Here is a 24,219-nt window from a genome sequence, read left to right as displayed (position 1 = left end):
CCAACCCTTCTTTTCCCCCCTCCCCCCGGCAGTGGCGGTTGGTCGCGCGCCGCCGTCCCTTTCCCGCCCCCTCGGCTAACAAGCGGGCTCCAGACCCTCTGGGATTGGCTGCGCCTGAGCGCATCTTCTTTCAGCTTCTCTGATTGGCTGCGGGTCGCGCGGGATGCGGGCCCCGATTGGCTTGGTCAGAGCGCCTGCGCGGCGGGGTTCTCGGTCGCCAGCCATTCCTGGGGAGGACTGCCGGCCGGTCGGACGTCTTGCCTGTCGCTGGAGGAGAGGTCCCGGCTCCCCGGGAAGGCGGCTGCGGCGGCAAAATGAAGATATTCGTGGGAAACGTCGATGGGGCAGATACAACGCCAGAGGAGCTAGCAGCCCTCTTCGCGCCCTACGGCACGGTCATGAGCTGCGCCGTCATGAAACAGTTCGCCTTCGTGCACATGCGCGAGAATGCAGGCGCGCTGCGCGCCATCGAGGCCCTGCACGGCCACGAGCTGCGGCCTGGGCGCGCGCTCGTGGTGGAGATGTCGCGCCCACGGCCTCTTAACACTTGGAAGATTTTCGTGGGCAATGTGTCGGCTGCGTGCACGAGCCAGGAATTGCGCAGCCTCTTCGAGCGCCGCGGACGCGTCATCGAGTGTGACGTGGTGAAAGGTAACGCGGAGGCGCGCGGGGGCGGGGGCGCGGGCGCGCTCTGGGCACTCTGCTTGTTAGCCACGCCCCTTTCCCGGGGGTCGGTCACCGCGCGGTTGGGGAGGGTGGGGAAGTCGCGGGAGCGAGGCCGGAGGTGTTGGGGGCGCGATGGGTAGAGCCACCCTCCTTCCCTGCGGTCCAGGCACCATTCTCCAGATAGGAGGAAGTGGCTCTGGGTGGGTTCGGCGGCCACTGTGAGCCGAGCTACGGGGCCGGGGACGCGCCTGAGAGACTTGCGAGTATACCGGGGGCGCGCCTTCCACTGGTCTCCTGGGCCTGGCACCGAGCGGAAATTGGGAAGTGACGGGCACAAGCCGGATCATGGAGCGGGGAAGATTTCGCCACTTCCCCACTTCCTCTCCAGACGTCGGTCAGAGCAAGGGAAGAGGGAAAAGGTGGGGGCTGACGCCCCAAGGCCACCCTCGTGTTCCCTGCCGATGAATGCTCCCGAGCGGAAGGTAACGGGGCCCTTGGACGTTTCTCGGGCTGGGATTTTTTAGCATTGTGTGGCATGGGTCTACTCATGGGTATATAGTTACTCGTGGGTACAGGAGGGACCCCTTCCGAACCACTTTGGCCTTTCAACATTGTTAGGTGGGTTAGGCGTGGCAACGCTGTATTCCAAGTCCCTCAAACTTGGGTTTGTTTTTTTTTTTTCCTTGGGATCGATTTTGTATGTATATATCTATATCTATATATGTATGTCTATATATTTATATTCTACTATAGATATAGATATATATAAACTGAAAACCCCGATCTTTTGAATGGGGAAGGAGGCTTGTTTTATGAAGGCCTCTTCTCTTTAGCCTTTACTTGCCAAGCCCATGCCCTCAGGGCAGTGTTCTTTTATAACTTGGTGATTTTGCAAAGGGGCATATACTCTGTGGCTGAGGGGGACGTGGAGAGGGGTGTGTGAGAGGTCTTCGTTAAACATTGGCTAAACAAATTTACTTGTTCATCGGCTTTGCTGGAGTAGTCTAATTCTTAGGGCAGATCCCCAGTTTGCCTTTTCTTTGAGGAAAATGTATCACTGTAATCTAGGTCTGGCTTCCTTTTTGGGACCCAGTTGACTTTTTTTGTAGTCTAGGTTCCTATCCTGTAAGTTCTTTTTCTTTTATGTTGGCAAGGTTTGGTGGGATCGTCCTTGTGTATGTGGCCAGTCTCTGTTCCTCTTGTGAACAGATCAGAATTAACTTTGCCCTGCCATCTTCAAGGATGCAACCTGGGGGAGTATCTGATGCCCTACTCCTGGTGTTGAATTCATACCTACCCATACTCTGAAAAGTTTTGGGGATAGGAACTAAATGGGTGCAGGTGCCTTTTTCCACCAAGACACTTCATTTGCTGTCCTAATAAGGCATATTTTGGGGGCCATTCCTTGTCCTTTCTGCAGCTGGGGAAGCGTAAAGGGTTGTAGTCTCCACTACTAAGAGCAGTTCTTGTTCTGCATTAATATTGCATTCTATTTTCCTCAACTCAGGTTATGCCAGTCCACGACTCTCCGGAATCGGGCTTTCCTGCTGGGTGCTCTTAAGGCAGGCTGTATGGTGCATTGATTTTTGCTTTGTTTAAAGAGTAGGAAGGACTCCAGATTGGGCATCTGGCCAGGAAACCAGTGGGGGTACATGATCCTGATGACAGTTCTGTGTTAATTGACCTACCACATGTCTTTTGCGGTTCTTAGGCAAGATGGCTACTAGATTGGGAGTCTAGAAACTAACATCTGAGGGGGACAGTCTCCATGGAACTCATTGGTCAAGAAACTTGCTTTCAGGTGGTAGAGGAAACTAAAAATTTGCCCGGATTCGCTCTGGACTGATACCAAGTGACAGTGGCGGGGAGGGTGAAGTGTATAACTGCATGTGGTTTGTAGAACTCTTGGCTGACTCCGAGAGAGTGAAAGTTTTGTCTATTTTGTCCTTTTGTAAACACCCAGAAATGTGTTAAACTTCCTCAGTAGTGGTTAGTTGTTATTTGTGGTTATCCTGGTAAGTAACAGAGCTTCTGCTATACTTTGATGTGAGAGACTTTGGGAAAGATTTGACTGTCTTGTCCTCCACTGATGCTTTTCTATTTCTCTGGGGTGAAAGAAAGTGTGGCTTTTAAGTTGGGAATGTAGCAGAAGAGACTGGCTCTGGCTCTATAAAAACGCATTTCTTGGGTTGGGAATGGGCATTCGATGATCGAGTCCTCTGGTGTTGGCTGTCAGGTCTTTGAAAAGCACAGAAGCTTAAGGTTGCATAAGACAACCAGTTCTATTTCATTTCATAGGGGAAAAACATAGTTGCTTGGTTACCCCTGAAGCTTCTATGTGATTTGATTTATGAAGCAAAAATCTCCGTGGCAACAGTGGATTGTAACCACTCTCCACAGCTATTGGGTGTTCAAAGATGAAGTATGAGAGTTGCTGACAGCTTTAGGAACCATTTAGGCTTCAGGGGAGGTGTGAAAGGCAGAAGAGGAAACTGTTTCCTTTTTTTTTTTTCTTGGTGGGTGGCCATTTTTTCCTCCTATACACAAATCTGTAGTGTAAAGTTAGAGGTTTTTAATTCTTCTCAGGATAGGAAAACTCCTTTTTCTGCCCAAATCAAGAGATGGATGCTTAACTGACTGAGACACTGAGGCGCCACTCTGGATTCTCTTAACTTTGGTTCTAGAGGAATTGTGATGCCACCAGACCAATAGGTGATCTCTGTAAAACATTGCTTGCTCTAGTGCCTTTAAATGCAGTGGATTTCCCTCACAGGTTACTGTTTCTTAAACTAGCTTTCCAAGCAGAGTTCTCTAGGTTTCTGGTTTTTCATCGTCCTAAGAGTAATTGGATTCCTGGGCATCTTTGATAGGGTTAGGTGTTGATTTTGGCTTCTGGCTGTAACAGGGTTAACCCTGATACAATTGAGTCAGCTGGATCACTAAGTCACACTTCTCTTTAATGTCAGGATTAGGAACATTTTGATGTAAATTGGTTATAATTGTATCTGAGGGCTTTTAAAAAAATCAGTTTCTAGAACTCCTCTGGGTGGTAAATTGAAATTGTACATGTGAAATCTCAGTTCTCAAATTTCAACTTGGTTGGTTTCTTAATAAAACCTGGCTAAGGTAGGGAGTAGACAGTGGGATGTCCTGTTGCTCTTGTAAACCTTTTGAAGTTGTTGTTGTTTTTGTTGGGTGTTTTTTTTCCCCTAGTTTGTTCTGGTCTCAGGAATTTGTGGATAGTTTAGCCAGGACTATAATATCATTCATTAATAGTCTCTCACACTGCCTGGAGGTTTTTTTTCCATTTCCCTTAATCTGCCTATAAGCTCCCACTTTTTGTTTGTCCTTGCATTCTCTGGAGGGTCAGCTCAGTCTCTGCTTTTAAAGACATCACTGACCACCAGTATCTATTTTTAATTCCCTTTACCCAAAGTGGAGATGAGAGATCATAAGACAGTTCTAGTACTCTGTGGCTAGGCTGAAAGGAACACTTTTGCCTTAATTGGCAGGTAAGGAATCAGGTTCTAACCATGGGGGTGTGAGGACTGAGAGTTGTGATAGTTGATTTTGTTTTTTTAATCCTCTCTGGCAGGTTCCAAGTTTGCATGTATAAATGGTATGGTAGCTTTTGTTTTTTATTATTAGAGATAAAAGATAATATTCTGTAGGGAGTGAAGCCTGTGGTTATTCCTAGGCCTGAATAATCGTCATAATTCTTTGTTATCATATAGCTATTTATATTTTACAAGGCGCTTTTATCTTCTTATTTGAATCTCCTAACTTGGAGGTGGGTAGGGCAGATATCTGGATCTATAATTGAGGCTTTTAAGTGCCTAACCAAGGATTCCTTGTGCATACCATACTTCTGATTTATGCCTTGTTGATTATTTTTTCATTTCTATGAGAAGCAGGTTGGTGGCATTGCCTCACAAGAAGAAAAATGACTTGCTTTCTGGGAGCAGCCAGAGAGGGCATCCCAGTATGAATCTAGAAATTAGGATGCTTGTTTAGAGGTCGTTTAAAAGGATTTGTTATCTGCAGGAATGGAACCTGGTGATTTCATCTAGGTAGTTTTTCATTTCCTAAATTGATGTGAGATGGTATCTTGGTACTTGGTACTTAAGTAGCCATGGATCCAGATGGGTTTAAGTGCATGGCCTTATTTGCCATGAGCATGGTCTTATCATTGTTTTTCAGATCTTGCTTGCACCATTGTGATATGTGATTTTGGACATGAATAAGAATTTCTTCCCACTCCCCTTTCTAAAATTTTCTCCTGTGTGGTAGATGAGTAGGACTTTGAGATCAACATCCTATCTTAAGCTTATATCCCACCACAGTTCATTCAAATCCTGAATGAGGACTTCAGGGGTAACCTATTTAGCAGAGCCTGCAAGCTGCCCTTACTGCAATTTCTCACCTTGAAGCTTAAGAAACAAGATCTTTCCTGTAAACTGTCTGTTCTGTGAACAGGAGCCCAAGGGGGTAAGGTATACGTCTGTACTTTGAAGAGGAACCAGTAGAGGATATAATGTAGCCTGGGGGATAGAGGCTCGGGCCTGATCTCAGCCAAGAGGCTCGGTTTCCATTCCCACGCCTCATTGGCTTACATGAGTTCCAGCTTCTCCTTTTGTAAGTTTGAATTTCTTGTTGTGTTAATATGGTCTCGCTTTATATATTGACTTCTCAGGGATAGACTGGTGTAGTGAAAGGGCAAGGAAGAGCTAGGATTCTGTTCCTGGGTTCAAGACATTTTGATTTAGAGCAAGCCGTACAAATTCTCTGAGCACATTTGTCCACCTGTAAGATGGAGATAATGATGCTTTGCTCTGCGTACCTCACAGGATTGTTGTGAGGCCCAAATGAAGGCCAATGCATGGAAGTACTTTGAGAACAGAAGTACTCTGAAAAAAAAAAAATTGGAGAACGTTCATGAACTGTGCACTGCACTTTAATTTTCTTGATTTAGTTGGACCCTGGGCTGAGATACGGGTCATGCCAAGACATAAGTGGTCATTTCCAGTATTTCAGAGTTAAGCTTCAAAGGTGAGCAGTAGTGTTTGGTGACCTTGGGTTAGAGAATGCTAAATAATTGAGTGATCCAGGAACCCTTTCTGTGTTTTGTCTGGTGGTTTATTTACACTCATGAGAGCTGTGAAGATTTTTATCCTGTGTTGCAGTTCATCTTTGCTCTTCTCTCACCAGAGAGTTGAGTTGAGTGATGTGGCAGGGGAAAGGGGAGAATAGGGAGAACACGTAGGGAAAGGTGACCGCTTGAGACAGAAGCTTTGTTATGTGGGAACCATGTTTTATGACCTACTCCTGGAGAGGAGGGTTTGGAGGCCTGGAGGTAGCTGGCAACAGCTGGGTGCTGTTGTGTGTCCAGTTTGGGACCCATCAGGTAGCATGCCCTGCCCCCCTAATCGCTAACCCTCTGTCTGCTGCTTTATCAGACTACGCGTTTGTTCACATGGAGAAGGAAGCAGATGCCAAAGCCGCCATCGCGCAGCTCAACGGCAAAGAAGTGAAGGGCAAGCGCATCAACGTGGAACTCTCAACCAAGGGTCAGAAGAAGGGGCCCGGCCTGGCTATCCAGTCTGGGGACAAGACCAAGAAACCAGGGGCTGGGGATACGGCATTCCCTGGAACTGGTGGCTTCTCTGCCACCTTCGACTACCAGCAGGCTTTTGGCAACAGCACTGGTGGCTTTGATGGGCAAGCCCGTCAGCCCACACCACCCTTCTTTGGTCGCGACCGCAGCCCCCTGCGCCGTTCACCTCCCCGAGCCTCCTATGTGGCTCCTCTGACGGCCCAGCCAGCCACCTACCGGGCCCAGCCCTCAGTGTCGTTGGGAGCTGCCTACAGGGCCCAGCCTTCTGCCTCTTTGGGTGTCGGCTATCGGACTCAGCCCATGACAGCCCAGGCAGCCTCTTACCGCGCTCAGCCCTCTGTCTCCCTTGGGGCCCCATACAGGGGCCAGCTGGCTAGTCCTAGCTCCCAGTCTGCTGCAGCTTCCTCGCTTGGCCCATATGGTGGAGCTCAGCCCTCGGCCTCAGCCCTCTCCTCCTATGGGGGTCAGCCAGCTGCGGCTTCCTCGCTCAACTCCTATGGGGCTCAGGGTTCCTCCCTTGCCTCCTATGGTAACCAGCCATCCTCTTATGGCGCGCAGGCTGCCTCCTCCTATGGGGTTCGTGCGGCTGCCTCCTCTTACAACACCCAGGGAGCAGCTTCCTCCCTAGGCTCCTATGGGGCCCAGGCAGCCTCCTATGGAGCCCAGTCTGCAGCCTCCTCACTTGCTTATGGGGCCCAGGCAGCTTCTTACAATGCCCAGCCCTCGGCCTCTTACAATGCCCAGTCTGCCCCGTATGCTGCACAGCAGGCTGCTTCCTACTCTTCCCAGCCGGCTGCCTATGTGGCACAGCCAGCTACAGCTGCTGCCTATGCCAGCCAACCAGCTGCCTATGCTGCACAAGCCACTACCCCAATGGCTGGCTCCTATGGGGCCCAGCCGGTTGTTCAGACCCAGCTGAATAGTTATGGGGCTCAAGCATCGATGGGCCTGTCAGGCTCCTATGGGGCTCAATCAGCTGCTGCGGCCACTGGCTCCTATGGTGCTGCAGCTGCCTATGGGGCCCAGCCTTCTGCCACCCTGGCAGCTCCGTACCGCGCTCAGTCGTCAGCCTCATTGGCTGCTTCCTATGCTGCCCAGCAGCATCCCCAGGCTGCTGCCTCCTACCGTGGCCAGCCGGGCAATGCCTACGATGGGGCAGGTCAGCCGTCTGCAGCCTACCTGTCCATGTCCCAGGGGGCCGTTGCCAACGCCAACAGCACCCCGCCGCCCTATGAGCGTACCCGTCTCTCCCCACCCCGGGCCAGCTACGACGATCCCTACAAAAAGGCTGTCGCCATGTCGAAAAGGTACTGTATGCCCCCCCGCCTCTGCCCCCAGCTGGGGCTTAGGGCAAGGGGCTGAGGTTGGCATGGGAGGGAAACTGGAGCCATTGGCCCCTCCTTTGGTCTTCTCTCATCTACTCCCATGGGATGTCCAAAGGCCGAGGGGGGTGATGTCTGTAAACTTTTTTGATCACCAGGGTTCAGGTGGAGCATTAGTGCTCAGCCTGGGGTGGTACCAGCTAGTCAGGCTGGGAACAGTGTCACCTGTCTAGGCTACCCCAAGTGCCATTGGAGCTACTGCCTGCAAGATTGTGGCCCATAGCCTTTCCCACCGTCTCAAGGATCCTTAAGCCTGTTATGTGGTTGTCCTGGCTTTGGTAGGGTGGGTTTGAAAGAGTAGTCCCTTTGGCACTCACTGGCTGAAGGCAAGGTGTATGAGGTGCGTCCACTCTTTGGGAAGTTGGGGACCTTGCTTTCGTCCGCCGTTCTGTTGATAAACAACCAAGGTCTTTCTGTGTAGGGCCCAGGGTGGGGATAATTTGTTTGTGGTTTGGGAATGTAGACTAAAATCTACCTTGGCCAGTTGAGAAGGGAGGGCTTCAGTGGTGGGCTTGGTTTCCCACTGGTTGAACCAGGCTTGATTTCTTGCCCTGGATAGGGTGATGAGCCTTCGGACAAAATCTTGTTTGTTGGAGACCAATCTGATCACACCCTCCCTATCCCTATTGGCATCTCCCCCATGCCCACCTGGAGCCCTCCCCTCAATTGTCTCATTCACCAACTGTCTTCTTCTCTCGACTAGGTATGGTTCCGACCGGCGTTTAGCCGAGCTCTCTGATTACCGCCGTTTATCAGAGTCGCAGCTTTCGTTCCGCCGCTCGCCGACAAAGTCCTCGCTGGATTACCGTCGCCTGCCCGATGCCCATTCCGATTACGCACGCTATTCGGGCTCCTATAATGATTACCTGCGGGCAGCTCAGATGCACTCTGGCTACCAGCGCCGCATGTAGGGCCATCCTGGCATGGGGCACCACAGGGAGGGAAGGAGAGGAGAGGTCGGGTAGGGTGCAGGCCCAGGTTATAACCACTGGCCCATACCTCTCCCGTTTGCGGTTTTTCATCCCCTCTACCCTGTGGGCCTTCCCAGGAGATGATCCTTTTGAGTGTTCGGCAGTAACCTACTTTGTTCCTTCGCCTCAGCAGCAAATCTTGCTACTGGCTCTAGATCTGCGGTTTCCCCTCTCCCCTGCCTCCCATCTCCCCAGGATGGGAATTTCTTTTATGTTTTTATTTTTTCCTGGCTCCCTTTTATTTTTGTGCGCGATATTTAAGGTCGTCTGGATGGGGAAGCAACCTGCAACTGAGGTCGGCGGCGCCTTTTTCTTTTTAGATGTGAGGGAGGCCAGGAAAAGGTTAGCTTAACCATTTCCTGTGCGCCAGTGTGCCAGCAGTCCAGGGGGCCCTGACTTTGTCCCGCTATAGACTGTGTTGAGACTGAGTTCCTGTCGGGACGGTCGGTATATGTCCAAATCCCTACTGACCCCCTGATGTTCTAGCTGATGCTGAGTGGCACAGTCCCACATCCCCATCTCCCCAAGTAGGTGGTGTTAGAAAACCTTAATTTTTTTTCCCTTTTGTATGGACTACAAATAAAACTTGGGGCAATTTGCAGTTTGGAAACCTGGTTGTCATTGTCTTGATTGCACTCAGTTTCAGAGAAGCCAGTTTGACATCCAGGAAGACATGACAGCTAAAGGAAAGGCAGCTGGAGAATCCAGGGCAGATGAGGAAAGGGGTTTGTATGTGGGAACTAGTGATTTCCCTGCTGCCCAGAGGGATTTAGGTCATCGTCGTCCCATTAGTCTGCCATCTTTAGGACTGGAGAGTCCAGACCAAGTTGCTCGGACTTCCTCAGCCCTTAAGTTGAATTAATCACACCAAGTGCAGTAAGTTTATTTGCCCATTTCCCCCTGATTTATCTCCAGTTCGGAAACAACCTGTGCTCCAAGCAGGATGGTTCTGGGGTATGGCTTCTCAAGTGAGAAGTGGGGAAATGGACTGCTTTGGTGCTTATAAGGCTAGTGGATCCTTCAGGCAGTGGGCTTGAGTGAGTGCTGGAGCTGGGATCCGGAAAGGAGCCAGTAGTGGGGTAAGGGTGGTGTCTGTCTGGTTCTTCCCTGTGGTTGGAGAGAGGAGGAGCAGGGACGATTGGAAGCAGGTATGGGGGATATGGCCATAAACCTGGTATTTCGCCTGTTGAACATCACCATGGAGTGTCCTTCCTGCGTCCTGCCATCTTCTGCCATCAGTTCCCTGAGACTTACCCCGTCTCCATTTGTTAGGGTTTCCAGATGTTTTCTTCCTGGATTTATATTTGAAGGTGTCCTCACAGACTGGAAAGGGGGGTGAGGTACAAGCATAACCCAAGTAGGGATGCTGGGATAGAGTGAGAAATTGAAGATTCTTTCTGTACTTTTATTCTGGGACTGGGGTTGAGAGGACCTGGGCAAAAAAAAAAAAAAAAAAAAGTTCCAGCCAGGGACAAAATGGAGGCTTGGGTTCACCAATAAATGAGTGAACAGAAGACTGGTTGGGTAGGAACCTACTGCTGTTCCTTTGGGAAAGGGGGCTTTAGAGATTTGATTTGGGAGCCTTTTGGGGCAAGGTGGTTTTGGGGAATTGTGTGTGTCAATCAAGTGGAGTTCAGGTGGGTTCTTTTCTGCCTTTCACTGGTTCCTTGGGAACTTGCCTTGTGACAGAGGAGTTTGCCCCAAGTGTTCCCTTCCCTCTGCCCAGTGGGCAAAAAAGCATATGATCTTTATAAGAATGAGCTCTTGTGGATGGTAACTGGGGTAATCTTGGGGGGTGGGGTACTGGGGCCATAGCTCTTTCCTTGCTCTTTCTGCTCACTGCTTTACCTCCAGGTGCTTTGCTGCTCCTTTTCATTTCTTTGAAGGACTGGGAGGGGGGAGTCTGATAGGTTTCTTGTCACTTCTGCAGGGAGGGTGGGGTGATCTGAGGACCAAGCTAACAAACTTAGCTCTGGTTATTACTCTGGAAAATAGAGGGGTTGGTTGATTACAGGGCTGTGATTGTGGCCTGTGCATTTGTAATATTTCTTTGTCATATGGCTTTCTGTTTTCCTTTCTCCAGTGTGAGGGTTCTGCCACTATTCCAATCCTATGGTTCCTGTGAAAAACAGCTTAATGTGCTCTTGGGGCCAGTGTTGATGTTCTTTATTGCAGCCCAAGTTCTTCAGAGTGATGTGGCCTAGATGATCACTCTTAACTGCCTAACATCTTTAGGTCCTGATGCCTTTGCTGCCTCAGCCCTCAAGGTTTTCGTTGTTCAAGCAGAAGAGGTTACAAAGCTAAATCATTTGTCATTCTCTTCTTTCTTGCAGATTGTTTTAAAATTTCCTTCTTTCTCTTTTATTTAAATTACGCCATCTGTGTTAATCCTGTAGCCCACTCTTCATACTTTGCTTTTTGTGGATTTCTGAGTTCTTGGGTCCTTTAACTTGGAGATGGTTGGGTTGAGTGAATGGGAGGACATACATTTAATGGGTGTTTTGGGATAAGAGGGTGGGGAATGTGGACTCCCAGGTTTTGCACTCCTGCATCTATCACCTCTACAACTTGACCTTCATTGGAGAAGTTAAAGATGATTTATTCCTGGAATGAGACCACATAGAGGCTTCTAGCCTTGTCAGCCTATTCTCTTCTGAGGTTTGGACCTTGTTTCACATTCTGTCTGGGGTAGGCCTGGGACCCCATCCCTTCTAGTGGAGGTAATGGAAGTATCATTCAGTGGTCACCCTCTGGGTAGGCTGCTTTTCTAGTCCTGCCCATCAGTTAAGCTTGGCCAAAGTCTATGTATAGACTGGTGGTTCTCCAGTCATTTTGTCCTATCAAGCCAAGTAAGCTGACCCTAATAGGGGATGATTTGGGTTATAGTGAAAATAATTTCCTAGATTTATGGACTAGTATATGTAATCAAAGTTTGGGTAATAGAGAAGATAAGATGTAAAGCAAGTGAAAAATTTATATTCACCTAAATTGTAGTTACCTTTAGATCATAAAGGGTAGAATCAAGTTTTCTGGGGGCGGGGGGTAGTTCTTAAAAGTTACTTCAAACGTAGTGTAAATCATTTGAAATATTGTGTCTGTAGTGCCAGAAATACAGTATTAAGTAGCTGAGCCCTTGGGCTGACCTTGAATTTATAATGTGGGGAGGCAGGACCTACCTCACTGAACTAGTTACGGTTAATAAGCAATGCTAGTGTAGTGGAAGATAAGGGGCAATTCCACTAGTTAAAATGTTCCGGAGATGGGATTTGTTTGAATGGAAAATTGACTTGGCACAGAATGACTAGGGGGGGTTGGCTGTAAAATCAGGTTTCCTGAGTCTGAATTGTGTTTCTGTCACTTAGTTGTGTAATCTTGGGCCTGTCAGGAACTCTGTCTTAGGTTTTTCATCTATAAAATGGAGATTTTATAGATGAAAACATTTATTGAACACTTGCTAAGCACTGATAAAGTGCTTTTCATACAGTAACTTCATTTAATCTTCATTGCAACCCAAATGCCATTATTTCTAAACCTGTTTTTTAAATGGAGAAATTAAGGCTGTAGATCAAGTAATGTTTCTTTAAATATTCTTTTTTGGGAGAGCACAAGTTGGGGAGGGACAGAGAGAGGGGGAAAGAGGATGGGAAGCGGGCTCTGTGCCAACGGGCTGACAGCAGCGTGCCCAATGTGGGACTCAAACTCATGAACTGGGAGATAGTGACCTGAGCTGAAGTTGGACGCTCAACCACTGAACCACCCAGGTGCCCCTTAAGAAACTTTTCGTAAGATCATATGGTTAGAAAGCAGTAGATCAAGGAATTGAGTCATTTTGAATTGAACTGTCTAGGACTTTGCTTGTAATTGTTATAATGCCATGGAAGGATCAAATGAGAACATGTGACAAGTGTGGGGCCTCATGTATAGTCACTGCTTATTAAATGCTAGCCGTCTCATAGACCCGAATTAGGACATTCTGGGGAGATTGGGGTGGCCTGGTGGAGCTGTCACACAGCTGAGCAAAGGACTGTGGATGTAGGTGTGAGTGCAGTACAGTGCACTCAGTGCACTCAGAACAACAGTGAAGCAGTGGATTTTTTTAACCGAGTGCTACCTAGGAGTGAAGTAGGCCATGGATCACACCGGTTTTTGTCACGTCCGGTCTCAGGCAACACGGTTCAGTGTCCTGGGATCATATTCTCCTTGGGTATGGAAAAGAAAGGTTAGGGGTAGGGAACCTGCAGAGACATTAAGGGGAGGCTAAGAGTGTAGCTGCCAGTGGGATTGGAGGCTTAGGAAGTTTGCTTGACTGGCTTAGTCAAGGAAGGCCAGTCTGAATATTCCTGGAGAATACCGGTTTTTAATTGGAACTTTTATTAAACCAGTACTCATTTCTGGACAGGAGCCGGTAATTAACATGTATAAATTACACATATTCACCCCAAAAGGTATGAAAGAATAGCTTGTTTGTTCACATTTGAATGTTTTTCACAGATATCTGTGTTTCCCCCTAAGTTTGGATTTGTCCCTCATTTCCTTTTCAAGAGCCCAGGCTCCAAGCACTTTTGTCTTTTCAAAATCTGCAGTCAGAATGTATATTTATGCTTGGTTATGACAGATACCTGCTTTCTAGATGACTTTTTGAAGAAGTCAGTTTACCTTTGAGGTGCTTGGTAACCTGATCAGCAAATTAAGAATCACCAAGATGGTATTTACAGTGTCCTGGACAAAGTGCTTTAAAAAAAAATTTTTTTTTAAGTACATTTATTTTTGAGAGAGAATGAGAGTGTGGAAGGGGCAGAGAGGGGGAGAGAGAAAATCCGAAGAACCCCACCAACCATGAGATCATGACCTGAGCCAAAGCCAAGAGTCAGATGCTTAACCTTAGACTGAGCCACCCAGGTGCCCCTGGACAAGGTGCTTTTAAAATACTGCATTCAATCCTATTTTGCATACTTGGGGTGGTAGAAGATTTGGACCAGATGTCTTTAATTTATAAACCTTAAGGGGTGAGTATTAAGCTCCTTTAGTACTCAGTAAAATAGAGTTGGATAGGTGAACATCAGTGTGGAGACAGCCGAACCACAAATGTCTTCCTGCCTAAAGCTTCATTTTGCAGCATTTGTCAAACTGGTAATCCTGGTGATGAAAAGCTGTAGCATAGGTTACCCCCTGGCTTTTGGGCACCTGCTTTTTCTGTTTGAGGGAGACTGGAAAGTATACTAGGTGACATGAATCAAGTGCTTGTTTTTAGAACTAAGTGTCCATGATCTTAAGCTGATATTGACTGAAAATCTCGTCATTTCTCCTTTTGGTTTCCAAGAAGTTAACTCCTGCATTCACCTTTGTGTTAACTTAGTCAACAAATAATTGGGTGCCTACCATGTTTCAGGTGCATTTCTAACACTGAGGATAGAGTAAGGAAGAAGAAAAGCTCCCTGCCCTCGAACAAATTATTTGATGGGAGGTAGGAGGTAGGAGAAAGAAATGGAATGAACAAATAGGATTTCAAGTGATGGTAAGTATTTGGAAAAATAACATGAAGTCATGGGATGGAGTTCCAAGGTAGGCTTTTGGAGTAGGAGGATGTCTAGATGGAGTGGCCACTGAAGCACCTGGAGAAAGAACATTCCAGTCTGAATGAACTTGGAACAAAAAGGCCAGTGGGGTGGAGCATAGTATGTATGGGTGGGGTGGGAGTGGGGTGAGGCGAGTGGGGGTTGTTAAACAGATTAGGAGATTCTGGCAAGAACCAGATCAGGTAGGGTAAGTGAAATTTTTCCAGTGCAGTGTATTTTAAGAAGAGGGGGATGATTTAATGTGCTTTATACAGTTGGATGAGCTTGCAAAATGAAACAAATATAAGTCCACCTTAAAGGCTTTTCAGAAGGTAAATCAAGTAATGAGATTGGGCTGGGGGGGGCGTGGGGGGCGGCGGTACTGTGATCTGCAAACTGGCATGGATTGTGATCCTGAGATTTATATTCCCAGTCCTCTCTGCGTTGGACCTGGACAGATTCCTAGTTTTATAGAGCGAGTTGATCTCCTCTGCTTTGGTATTTTGGAAGAAAGTTTATCTCCAGGGCTGTTGGGACACACAGAATTTGGAAGATCAAACTGAAAGGACCTAAGAGGATTTCTATACCAGATGAGTTTCCCTGCAGATTGAATGGTGAACCCCACATGATGCCGGCCCCCTCAAAAGGGCACACACATGCAGCTGACTAACATAGAATTGATTTTCTTCGTCACTGATTATATTGCCTTTACTCAGATTCCGTATATAAGAATCCACAATGAAAATGGACCAAGATTAGTGTCGACCACATCTGTAAATGTATTATTTTGATGTTTTTAGGTCCTTTGCTCTTCCCACTCTAGAGTAAGTTCTTGACCGGTTTTCCAGCATTTGGTTCCTGAGTCATGTCAGGTTTTTAAACCCATTTCCATAACTTCAACTCCTTTCTCTTTCTGCCCTCCCTCCCCCTTTGGGGCTGCTGTGGACAGTCGTGTGTTATGTCATCTCCACTCATGATCCCCTTCCTCATAGAGAATTCATTGCTTTTATCATGCTCTTTTCATCCAGCACCTTCCCCACTTCCCTCCTCAAAAGCTGCCTTGCAAAGGGTCATTGCTTGCTCAGTGAGGATGGAATTCTGTGAAGAAGCCAAAGGATGAGAAAGAAAATGTGATGAGGCAGGCCAGACGCTCTGGAGAATGCTGTTTTGATTGTATTTTGTTTATAGCTTCATGTGATTAGGCTCTTCCCTCTAAGGTCGGTTCTAGGAGTTTAAACCTACAGCTCTGGCCCATGGCACCCAATAAAATAAAACAAAAAACTTCGCTGCTCCAGTTTTTTCTCAGGGTGGGGTGGGGGTGTTTTCAGTCTACGTGGTCACACAGAAACCGTTTCTTCATCTTGGACCCACTCCGGGAGGCTGGTTCCTCGAGGGAACTTGTCTCCTCAGTGCCTCCAAGTAACGCAGCCTTCAACCGGGCTCACTTGGGACCGTTATAACCTAATTGAAGCCGCGCCCATTAACCGTTTCCAGAGTTCCTTTCACCACCCGTGACAGTAGTTTTGATCTGGGGGGAGCTCCGGGACTCCGAGGGCTACGGTGTGGATTCTTGGGCAAAGGAGGAGGTTGGTTCTTCCGGTGGGGACGCTTCGTTATTTTTCTTACCTGGCATTTGGGTCTGCGTAAGCTATGGTTCGTAGCATCCTGGCTGCGAAGGCGTGGTGGCTGGGAGTTTAGAGGGAGAAATTTGGAGAAGGCAAAATGGAGCGGGGGATAGTGTCAAGATGTGCACGTGTTGATGGCGAAACATTTCAGAAGCTTCACAAAATTGGCGCCACGAAGCTAAAGACCGCCACACCGGAGCCTTAGCTCGCTCCGCCTAATGGCGGGTCGCACCCGGGCGAAGCCCACGTTTGTAGTTCCTCCCTCACGCCGACCTCTTACCCAATCAGTGACTTCGGCTTCGCGAGATAGGCGCTCATTGGCATTCGCGTAAAAGCTCAGGGGTTACTGACGTTTCCACCTCTTCCCGGCCTCTCAGGTAATTGGCGTTGGTGGTAACCAATCAGGAAGAGGAACCACGGGAACGCCTGCCTTTAACTTTACCGAGCAGCCAATCCGGTGGTAGGCTCACCTCCCCTTCTACCCAGAGTCACTGCTGCGGCCGTCGCCATTTTAGCGTTTTGTCAGAAGCGTCTGCGCCGCGAGGAAGAGCCCCTGCTGGTTTCCGTGCGGGTGAGAGACTCCGAGCCCCTCCGTTGCCTCTCTTTTCTCTCTTAAATTTCTTATCTCACTCCTTTGGGCTTCAGGGGTATCCTAGTGGGGTCACGGCCTCCGCACCCGTCTCTGAGAGCCGACCTCGGTGCTGGGCATTGCGCGGTAAGCCTGAAGCAGCCCTTCCCCCACGACCTCCCCCGAGAATACCTTCCTTTATCCCCACATTGCCCTCTACCCGACTTGGCTCGGTTTCCTGCTCTGAGGTTTCCATAGAGATTACCGCGCTCCTTTAGACTTAGAAAAATTGAAACCTGTTTCGAGAATTTCTTAGGCTGTGAGACATTGTTGTCTGACTGATGAGTCTGAAGCCCCTTTCTCTGGCCACGCATCTCCCCATCCCGCAGGAGCTCGTAGGACAGCACCCCGACAGAGGCGTTCCCCACTCCTGCACTTCCTGTAGTCTTCTCATGCCTTGCTCTCCGGCTCAGGTCTCCCGTTCACTGCTTCCCAAGGAAACCCTAAAATGAAGCTATTATAAGGCCCACTTTTCCGGAAATGGTGGCTACTTACTCCGTTGCGGGAGGAAGAGCTGATTCACAATTTCAGTAGTCAGTCCAGGCAGCTTGCAGTTAGACCTTTCGTTTTCTGACCTCCCAGTGGATAGAAAAGCCCAGTATCCCCAGCGCTGCATGTATGCTCTCATTTTCATTTCCATTTTCGTTAGAAGCTATCCAACTCTTATCAAACCCTTTGTCTACTAAGGAGCTTTCTGTTACATTTTCTCATCATTCTAGGGTTCTACACCCGGTATTGTGGCAGGCCTCCTTATTTCCACTTTTCCTTTGATTGTTGTGTGGAGGTGGGAGTGTGAGAGAGGAGAACTGGAAATAATTTGCTAGAGTGAAAGGAGGTGGCCGGGGGTTTTTTGTTTGTTTGTTTTTGTTTTTACTGATGTGAGCCTAAGGTCTTTTGTTAGAAATTTTGTTTCTTCTCACACAGGCTGTGTCGAGATGGTGAAGCTGTTTATCGGTAACCTGCCCCGGGAGGCCACAGAGCAGGAGATCCGCTCACTCTTCGAGCAGTATGGGAAGGTGCTGGAATGTGACATCATTAAGAACTACGGCTTTGTGCACATAGAGGACAAGACGGCGGCCGAGGATGCCATACGCAACCTGCACCACTACAAGCTGCATGGGGTGAACATCAATGTGGAAGCCAGCAAGAATAAGAGCAAAACCTCCACCAAGTTGCATGTGGGCAACATCAGTCCCACCTGTACCAACAAAGAGCTTCGGGCCAAGTTTGAGGAGTATGGTCCAGTCATCGAATGTGACATCGTGAAAGATTATGCCTTCGTGCACATGGAGCGGGCAGAGGATGCAGTGGAGGCCATCAGGGGCCTTGACAACACAGAGTTTCAAGGTGAACCACCCTCTTTGGGAAGAGGGCTGAACACAGCCTGTGTGCAGAAAATAGGTTGGATAAGTAAGGGGAGGGGTTTGGGGGTACAAATAGAGCTGTTGGCTGGCTGACGGTGAATCATTGTGGGTGATATACTTAAAATGGAGAATGCATGGGAATTAGAGGCTTTAACTTAGACCAGTCCCTTTGGGAAAACACCCGTGGCTTTAGTTTGGAACTCTTAAGGCTTTTATGTCTATTAGTGCAGAAGTCTTTTCCTTTGATTTTCCCACTTATCTTTTTTTCCTTCCCTTTTTCTTGATAGTAGAGCACATTTTAGTGGTTCACTCTGAATTTATTGCCTCAGCCCAGTATCAGCATTATGCCTTATTTTACATATGAAGAACCTGACAAACCCAAAAGCGTCTTAACACTTTTGGGGAGCAGAATCCCTGGTAAGCTCCCCCACCTCATCCCAACTCCTAACTTCCCAGCAAAGGTAATTAGTTATTAAATAACTAGTGTTGAGATAACTAGTGTTTTTAAAGGGCTATCGCTCTTGTTCCTTTTCAGTTATGCTTGTACCCAGAGGTTCTGTTTTGAGGATGAGGTCACTCCAGAATAAAAGTCTGATTTCAGGAGTTGCTGAGGAGGGGATATTGGGGTTTGGGGGCAATAATGGCAATGTCTTTTCACTGTTTGAGGGTGGACTCAACATCCTTGGTGAATAGAGCCCTTAGATGGGTGTTATCTTAGAGCCTTGACTAGATTGTTAGTGTACCTAGAGGGCAGTATGAGTGATGGTATGGATTGTTGCTTTATTTGGAAAGTTGTATCTTTTCTTAGTTTGAGTTCTGAGCTCCTGTGGCAAGAGTGGCAATCAGGAAGGGTGAGTGTGGTAACCATGGTGAGTTGCTAATTTTTCTTCCATCCCACCATCCCCTTGTGTCCCCTGTAGCAAAAAAGAGCTTTTTCCCTTTGATTGTAACTACTTCCAAATTACGGGGTAGTCCTATAATTCCTTGCTACGTTTTTAAACTGTATTCCAACCTTTTTAGCCCAAACAAGGTAGTTACTGCTTCCTTTTCTGAGTACTCTCTTGTTCAGTCATTGCTCCTGTTTTGTGGGTTTATTTCCCTTAGATTGGACCTTTCTTAGAGCTGGAGGTCCAGTCGTTCTCCCAACTTAACAGTGCACTGTGTCGTGGGTATTGCTGTGCATTATTAAAGAAAAGTGTCACTAGTCTCTCAGGTCTAGTTTGTTTTTCTTTTTTAATTGGTAAGTTGAGAATTAACTTGCTGCCAACAACTTAATTGGGAGCAAAGGCTGCTTTTGTGGAGGGTTTGTGGTATAATACCTAATTTTTGGACCCTCTTCTCCACTTCAATCCATTCATCGAGTGGGTGGTAGCTTCTGATTGTAGCAGGTACATGTGTAAAGGGAGACCAGTGTGTCCTGACTCAGGACAACCTGTCCTTATGCATAACTCTTGAGTATGAACTGTAGGCTCTGTGGTGCTATTTCTGCTTATTTATATTTTCATTACTTAGTCATTCTCCTTAGTATTGTCTAGTAGAGTTCTATGTGTATATGGAGCAATGGAATTTATTAAGATGGTTTTTCAGTTTCTCAGTGTTGGGTGTATTCTCTTTTGTTTGCCCATTTTAAAGATCTCTATCGTAAATATTTTTAAAGGTTTAGTTTCTTTTCCTGGTTTTGGAATTGACGCATCCTTAGATCAGGGCATTAGTTAACGACCTTAATGTCATGAATGTGCTTGGTTAGTTCCTTGGTTGCACCTGTTTTCTCTGGTTTTGTTAGGTGCCAAGGTGGCCCCGAGGGCAAATACCAGAGGGACATAGGTGAGCACTTTAAAGCATTTCAGTACTTAATTGTGTATCTAAGCTTCTAACTTGCAGTCTATCTACACATAGATGTAATGTTTACAACAGGATTTTTTGGGGGGTAGTTTGATCCTTCCACCTCCCTTTTCCTTCTCTAGCTTCCCAGGACTTTAATTTTGCATGTGAAATTGTCTATTTACCGATTCTGTAATGTTGTATGAGTAGATGATCTATCTGTTGACTCTCCTCTGCTTGTAACCATTCACTTTATCATCTGCATGTTTTGGTACACTAGCCAATTGCATTGGAAGTTTTTCCTGGAATTTTGCTTACCAATAAATTGGTAGATCATATTAGGTCAAAGCTGTTCCTGCGAAAAGATTTAAACCTTAAGTTTCTTCAGAAAAGTGTCTTTTGTTAAGTTTTCAGAAGTAATATTTTTTTATTTCTAGAATATAAATTGTAATATTCAGCAAAAAGTAGTATTTAGTGTGTGTTCTTACCATCTTTCAGATCCCTAGTTTAAGGAGAAAAAGTACTTTAGTCTTGTTAATGAATTATTTGATCCTCTAATACTACTGGTTATTCTCCCCATTTTTTCTCATCTCCCTCCCCTTTTTCTTCCATGTTTTTCATAATCTTTTTAAAAATTTAGGCATTTTGTGAATTGCCTGTCCTATTTCCTTAGACCCTATCAGGAAGTCCCTAAAGTTGTCAGATTGTGAAGAATCATTGTTAGAATGAACATCAGGACCAACAATTTAAAGGACTCTGTTAAAGGGGAAGGCAGTCCTTCAATGCATATGATTGTCCCTTTTCCCCCAATTCATGAGTGATTTTCCCACAAATCTTGAAACTTGCTTATCACATTCAGTCACGGATCAGGTCTGGGTTATATTCTCTATCAGTGGTAACTTTCAGGTCTTATTCTCTTTGATTTTTGGAGTGGGGAACTGGGGAACTGGCCTTTGTAGTGTCCTGCTTAATGAAATCAGTCTTGATGGTGAAGATTGGAAATGTGAGAATCTTGTGGAGCACTCATACAGTTTCTTTTGTCATTGGGCTATTGTTCAGGGTAGTTTCTGTCTAGTTACTTGGCAAAGGATGAGGTGCTTATTATTGGGCCCAAGCTTTAAACTAGTGTTAGAGCTGAAACATTTCTTCATCTTACTGATCTTTGTCTTTAAACAGGTCATTGTATTGAATTTATGTAGTGGACTTTTTTTTTTTTTTTTTTTTTTTTTTGGTAACTTAAAAAAAAAAAAATCTTTTGGCAAGGAATCCTGCATTAGTGTTGTCTAAGTAAAGCCATTGCTATGACCAGTGTCTGGGGTAGGGGCGGGGGCTATGACTAAGAGTGATAGCAACCCTTCTTGCGTCTGTTTCTTCAAGGCAAACGAATGCACGTGCAGTTGTCCACCAGCCGGCTTAGGACTGCGCCCGGGATGGGAGACCAGAGCGGCTGCTATCGGTGCGGGAAAGAGGGGCACTGGTCCAAAGAGTGTCCGATAGATCGTTCTGGCCGAGTGGCAGACTTTACCGAGCAATATAATGAGCAATATGGAGCAGTGCGTACACCTTACACCATGAGCTATGGGGATTCATTGTATTACAACAACGCGTACGGAGCGCTCGATGCCTACTACAAGCGCTGCCGTGCTGCCCGGTCCTATGAGGCAGTGGCAGCTGCAGCTGCCTCTGCCTATAATTACGCAGAGCAGACCCTGTCCCAGCTGCCACAAGTCCAGAACACAGCCATGGCCAGTCACCTCACCTCCACCTCTCTCGATCCCTACGATAGACACCTGTTGCCGACCTCAGGAGCTGCTGCTGCTACAGCTGCTGCTGCTGCAGCAGCCGCTGCTGCTGTTACTGCAGCTTCCACTTCATATTACGGGCGGGATCGGAGCCCCCTGCGTCGCGCTACAGCCCCAGTCCCCACTGTTGGAGAGGGCTACGGTTACGGGCATGAGAGTGAGTTGTCCCAAGCTTCGGCGGCCGCGCGGAATTCCTTGTACGACATGGCCCGGTATGAGCGGGAGCAGTATGCGGATCGGGCGCGGTATTCAGCTTTTTAAAGCTTGAGGTGAGAGCGGTGGGTGTCCCCTGTTCTGGTTTTGCCATCCCTCCTGCAGCCTACAGGCTCCAGTTAGGCTGCCCTGCTTGCTTGCTTTTGCGGGGTTAGGGTAAGGTTACTACTAGCATGGCAGAGACTAGGGGAAGTCCTTAATTACTTAACTTTTTGAAATATATAAACATCCTTAGCCCTCATGGCTACTTTTCCAGGGCTCCTAGTATTGGGAGTCAATCTGATGCTATTTGTGCCTGGAAAAATGAAGAATGGTGTGATGAATGTTGGATCACACCTATGTGCTGTAATTGAACTGAACCTGGGACCCATTTATTCAGAATGAGGTGTGCTGTTTCTCAGAGCCTTTGTTGAATTCCTAGGTGTGTGACATTATTAAGGTTTGTAAGTTTCCTGTTCTGCTTTGTGCTATGTGAAAGGTCTGCTATGACCTAGAGTAATATAAAATCCATAACTAGTTAACTAGTCATCACTGCTCAGGTCCCTGTTACTGTGAAGACTATCCAGGTGGCATCATCTTAATCTTGAAGCAGCGTTTTCTGACATTGCTGAACAGTTCACTCCCTATGAGCTTTATAGAAAAAACTTCTTTGATGGTAAGTTGGGCAGAGAGAAGAAAAGGTATCTTTTAGTTTATAAAGCTTTCAATAAGGAGTCTGAGGCATAGATTCAAATCCAACTTCTCCACTCAGCTCAGATTTATTCCCTGAATAGAGTGCCCACCCTATTGCTCTATCTTTGAATCTGTCCTATAAAAGAACCTGTTTACTCTGTTCAATTTTTTTTTTAAACTGTCCCACAGAGTTCTGGTGGACATCCTTTCTGCTTCTTCAAGGGATATGGTGATATAAATATGAATGAACACCAGGGTTGGGAGCTTTGCCTTAAGCAGATTACTCCCTTCATCTTCCCACTAGTTATGGGCATTTAATACTCTTGAACCAGCTCTACCTTGAGTCCTCTGGCTTTTTCCTATACTATACATTTTGAGCCTCATGATCCATTTGGCTCTACTTGAGTATATTCTTTGTGATACTTGCCAGCTTTGGGCTCTAGGTGTTTTGAGATTGCTGTTGTATTAAATGATGATTCTCAGATACCCTTTGTTTTGGGGGAACCCCCAGTTCCCAGTGTGTCCCAGACATTACCATTGATCTGTAATTTTGTAGTGTCAGGGTGAGTGATATTCTGTCATCTTTTAGTTAAGGCAGAAGGTATGTGACTTGCCAGAGATTATTGGATAGAAAATCACTGGTAGGGCTGGAAAAGAAACGTGAATGACTTGATATGTAGATTACATATGCCCTCTACTACATTCTTTAGTTTCTTCCCTAGGCAGAGTTGGATGCCCTCAGGTCTTAAAGATTGTTCAGTTGATGCTACTTTGACTAGACCTTGAATGATTTTTAACTTGGACCTTGGTACTAAACCCAGATTCAAACATACTTTTGACTTTTACCCCAGAGAGCTAATTGGAACCTTTTTTTTTTTTTTTTTTTTTTTTTTCTTTCCTGCCCTCCAGTGACAATTTGGGACATGGAATTACCTTTTCTGAGGAATGCTGATGTTAACATCAAGAGAAATGAATTATGTTTGCCTACACTCATCAAAGAATATTTGCTGTTTAATTTAGAGAAGGACCTCAGTCTGGGATTGCTTGACCTTCCCAGTTTCTCTCTGGCCTTTAAGCTTATTTACTTTTAGAGATTATTGTGATACTGGGGATGGGTACAAGTAAACTTAAAAGGAGTGTCAAGTTACCAGAGTTTGTAAAGATGTTCTTTGAAGTTTTAAGTAGGAAGCCCTTTTGAGCTTTGCTGTAAAGCCCCTGTATTGTGCTCTCTTGCAGGTGGGATGTGTGTGGGCTGAAATTCCGAGCTGCGGTTGTGCATGAGAATACACCCTTCGTGGTACCCCATCTCCGGGACGTTCTCGGCTCTGTACGTTCAGTCCCTCAGGAACCGTGGACCTTAATTTACCTTGCTAAATTCAGACCACCTCTTCCTTTCCTCTTTCCTGCCCATTTTCCTGTTCTTCCTGTTCTTCAATACTTCTGTAGTTTCCCATTTATGTTCTGTTCTCCCAGCAGGCCTCATTGCGTGCAGAAACTGTGGTGGGGGGTGTGCTGTCTCCCTGCCTCCTGCTTCCGGTGGGTGTTGGACTTGGGAATGACCTTGGTGAGAGTGTCACTGCTCCTGAGTCTTTTTGGCCCAAAGGCTTGTGGCGGGTAGACACATAGAGTTGGATCACTTTTTTTTTCCAGTGAAATAAATGGTTTTTCAACTTAGGGCATGTGTGCTTTGAGAGCGTTCTTGCTTGGGCTTGTGTCTGGGTTCTTTATTTGTCCCTGGAAGAGAAGGGGTGGGTATAAAGTTTGACTTTTCAGCCCTGGGTGAACATCACTGCAGTTACTTTTTTTTATTGTAGGTAGGTCTTAAAGGTGCCAAAGGAAGAACCCAGGCAGGTAGCTTCATTCCAGTAAAGACTTCCTTCCACTAGTCCACCTTTGTCATGAAACC

The 24,219-nt window shown here is 46.8% G+C and overlaps 2 protein-coding genes across 7 annotated transcripts; both read left to right on the top strand.

Moving 5' to 3' along the window:
• The first annotated feature begins 205 nt into the window (after window positions 1-205).
• RBM14 (RNA binding motif protein 14) lies at window positions 206-16,304 on the top strand. 4 transcript variants are annotated; one of them, XM_060607337.2, is made up of 3 exons: window positions 206-651; window positions 6,123-7,587; window positions 8,366-9,243. In XM_060607337.2, the coding sequence occupies exons 1-3, from the start codon at window positions 315-317 to the stop codon at window positions 8,571-8,573; spliced, it is 2,010 nt and encodes a 669-aa protein (XP_060463320.1). In that variant the 5' UTR covers window positions 206-314; the 3' UTR covers window positions 8,574-9,243. The 4 variants fall into 4 exon arrangements, with proteins under 4 accessions (XP_060463320.1, XP_060463322.1, XP_060463323.1 ...); XM_060607339.3 differs by having other exon boundaries at window positions 6,123-6,233; window positions 8,366-8,501; XM_060607338.3 differs by lacking the exon at window positions 206-651 and adding an exon at window positions 671-1,148.
• On the top strand, window positions 16,276-23,987 carry LOC132662054 (RNA-binding protein 4). Of its 3 annotated transcripts, XM_060607342.2 has the most exons (5): window positions 16,276-16,384; window positions 17,366-17,788; window positions 21,004-21,082; window positions 21,413-21,697; window positions 23,550-23,987. In XM_060607342.2, the coding sequence occupies exons 2-4, from the start codon at window positions 17,377-17,379 to the stop codon at window positions 21,687-21,689; spliced, it is 768 nt and encodes a 255-aa protein (XP_060463325.1). In that variant the 5' UTR covers window positions 16,276-16,384; window positions 17,366-17,376; the 3' UTR covers window positions 21,690-21,697; window positions 23,550-23,987. The 3 variants fall into 3 exon arrangements, with proteins under 3 accessions (XP_060463325.1, XP_060463324.1, XP_060463327.1); XM_060607341.2 differs by having other exon boundaries at window positions 21,004-21,697; XM_060607344.2 differs by lacking the exons at window positions 21,004-21,082; window positions 21,413-21,697.
• Window positions 23,988-24,219: the final 232 nt, after the last annotated feature.

The sequence above is a fragment of the Panthera onca genome, chromosome D1 (assembly GCF_046562875.1).
Source record: "Panthera onca isolate mPanOnc1 chromosome D1, mPanOnc1 haplotype 2, whole genome shotgun sequence".
Classification (NCBI taxonomy): domain Eukaryota; kingdom Metazoa; phylum Chordata; class Mammalia; order Carnivora; family Felidae; genus Panthera; species Panthera onca.
This window is presented reverse-complemented; position numbering and strand designations above follow the sequence as displayed.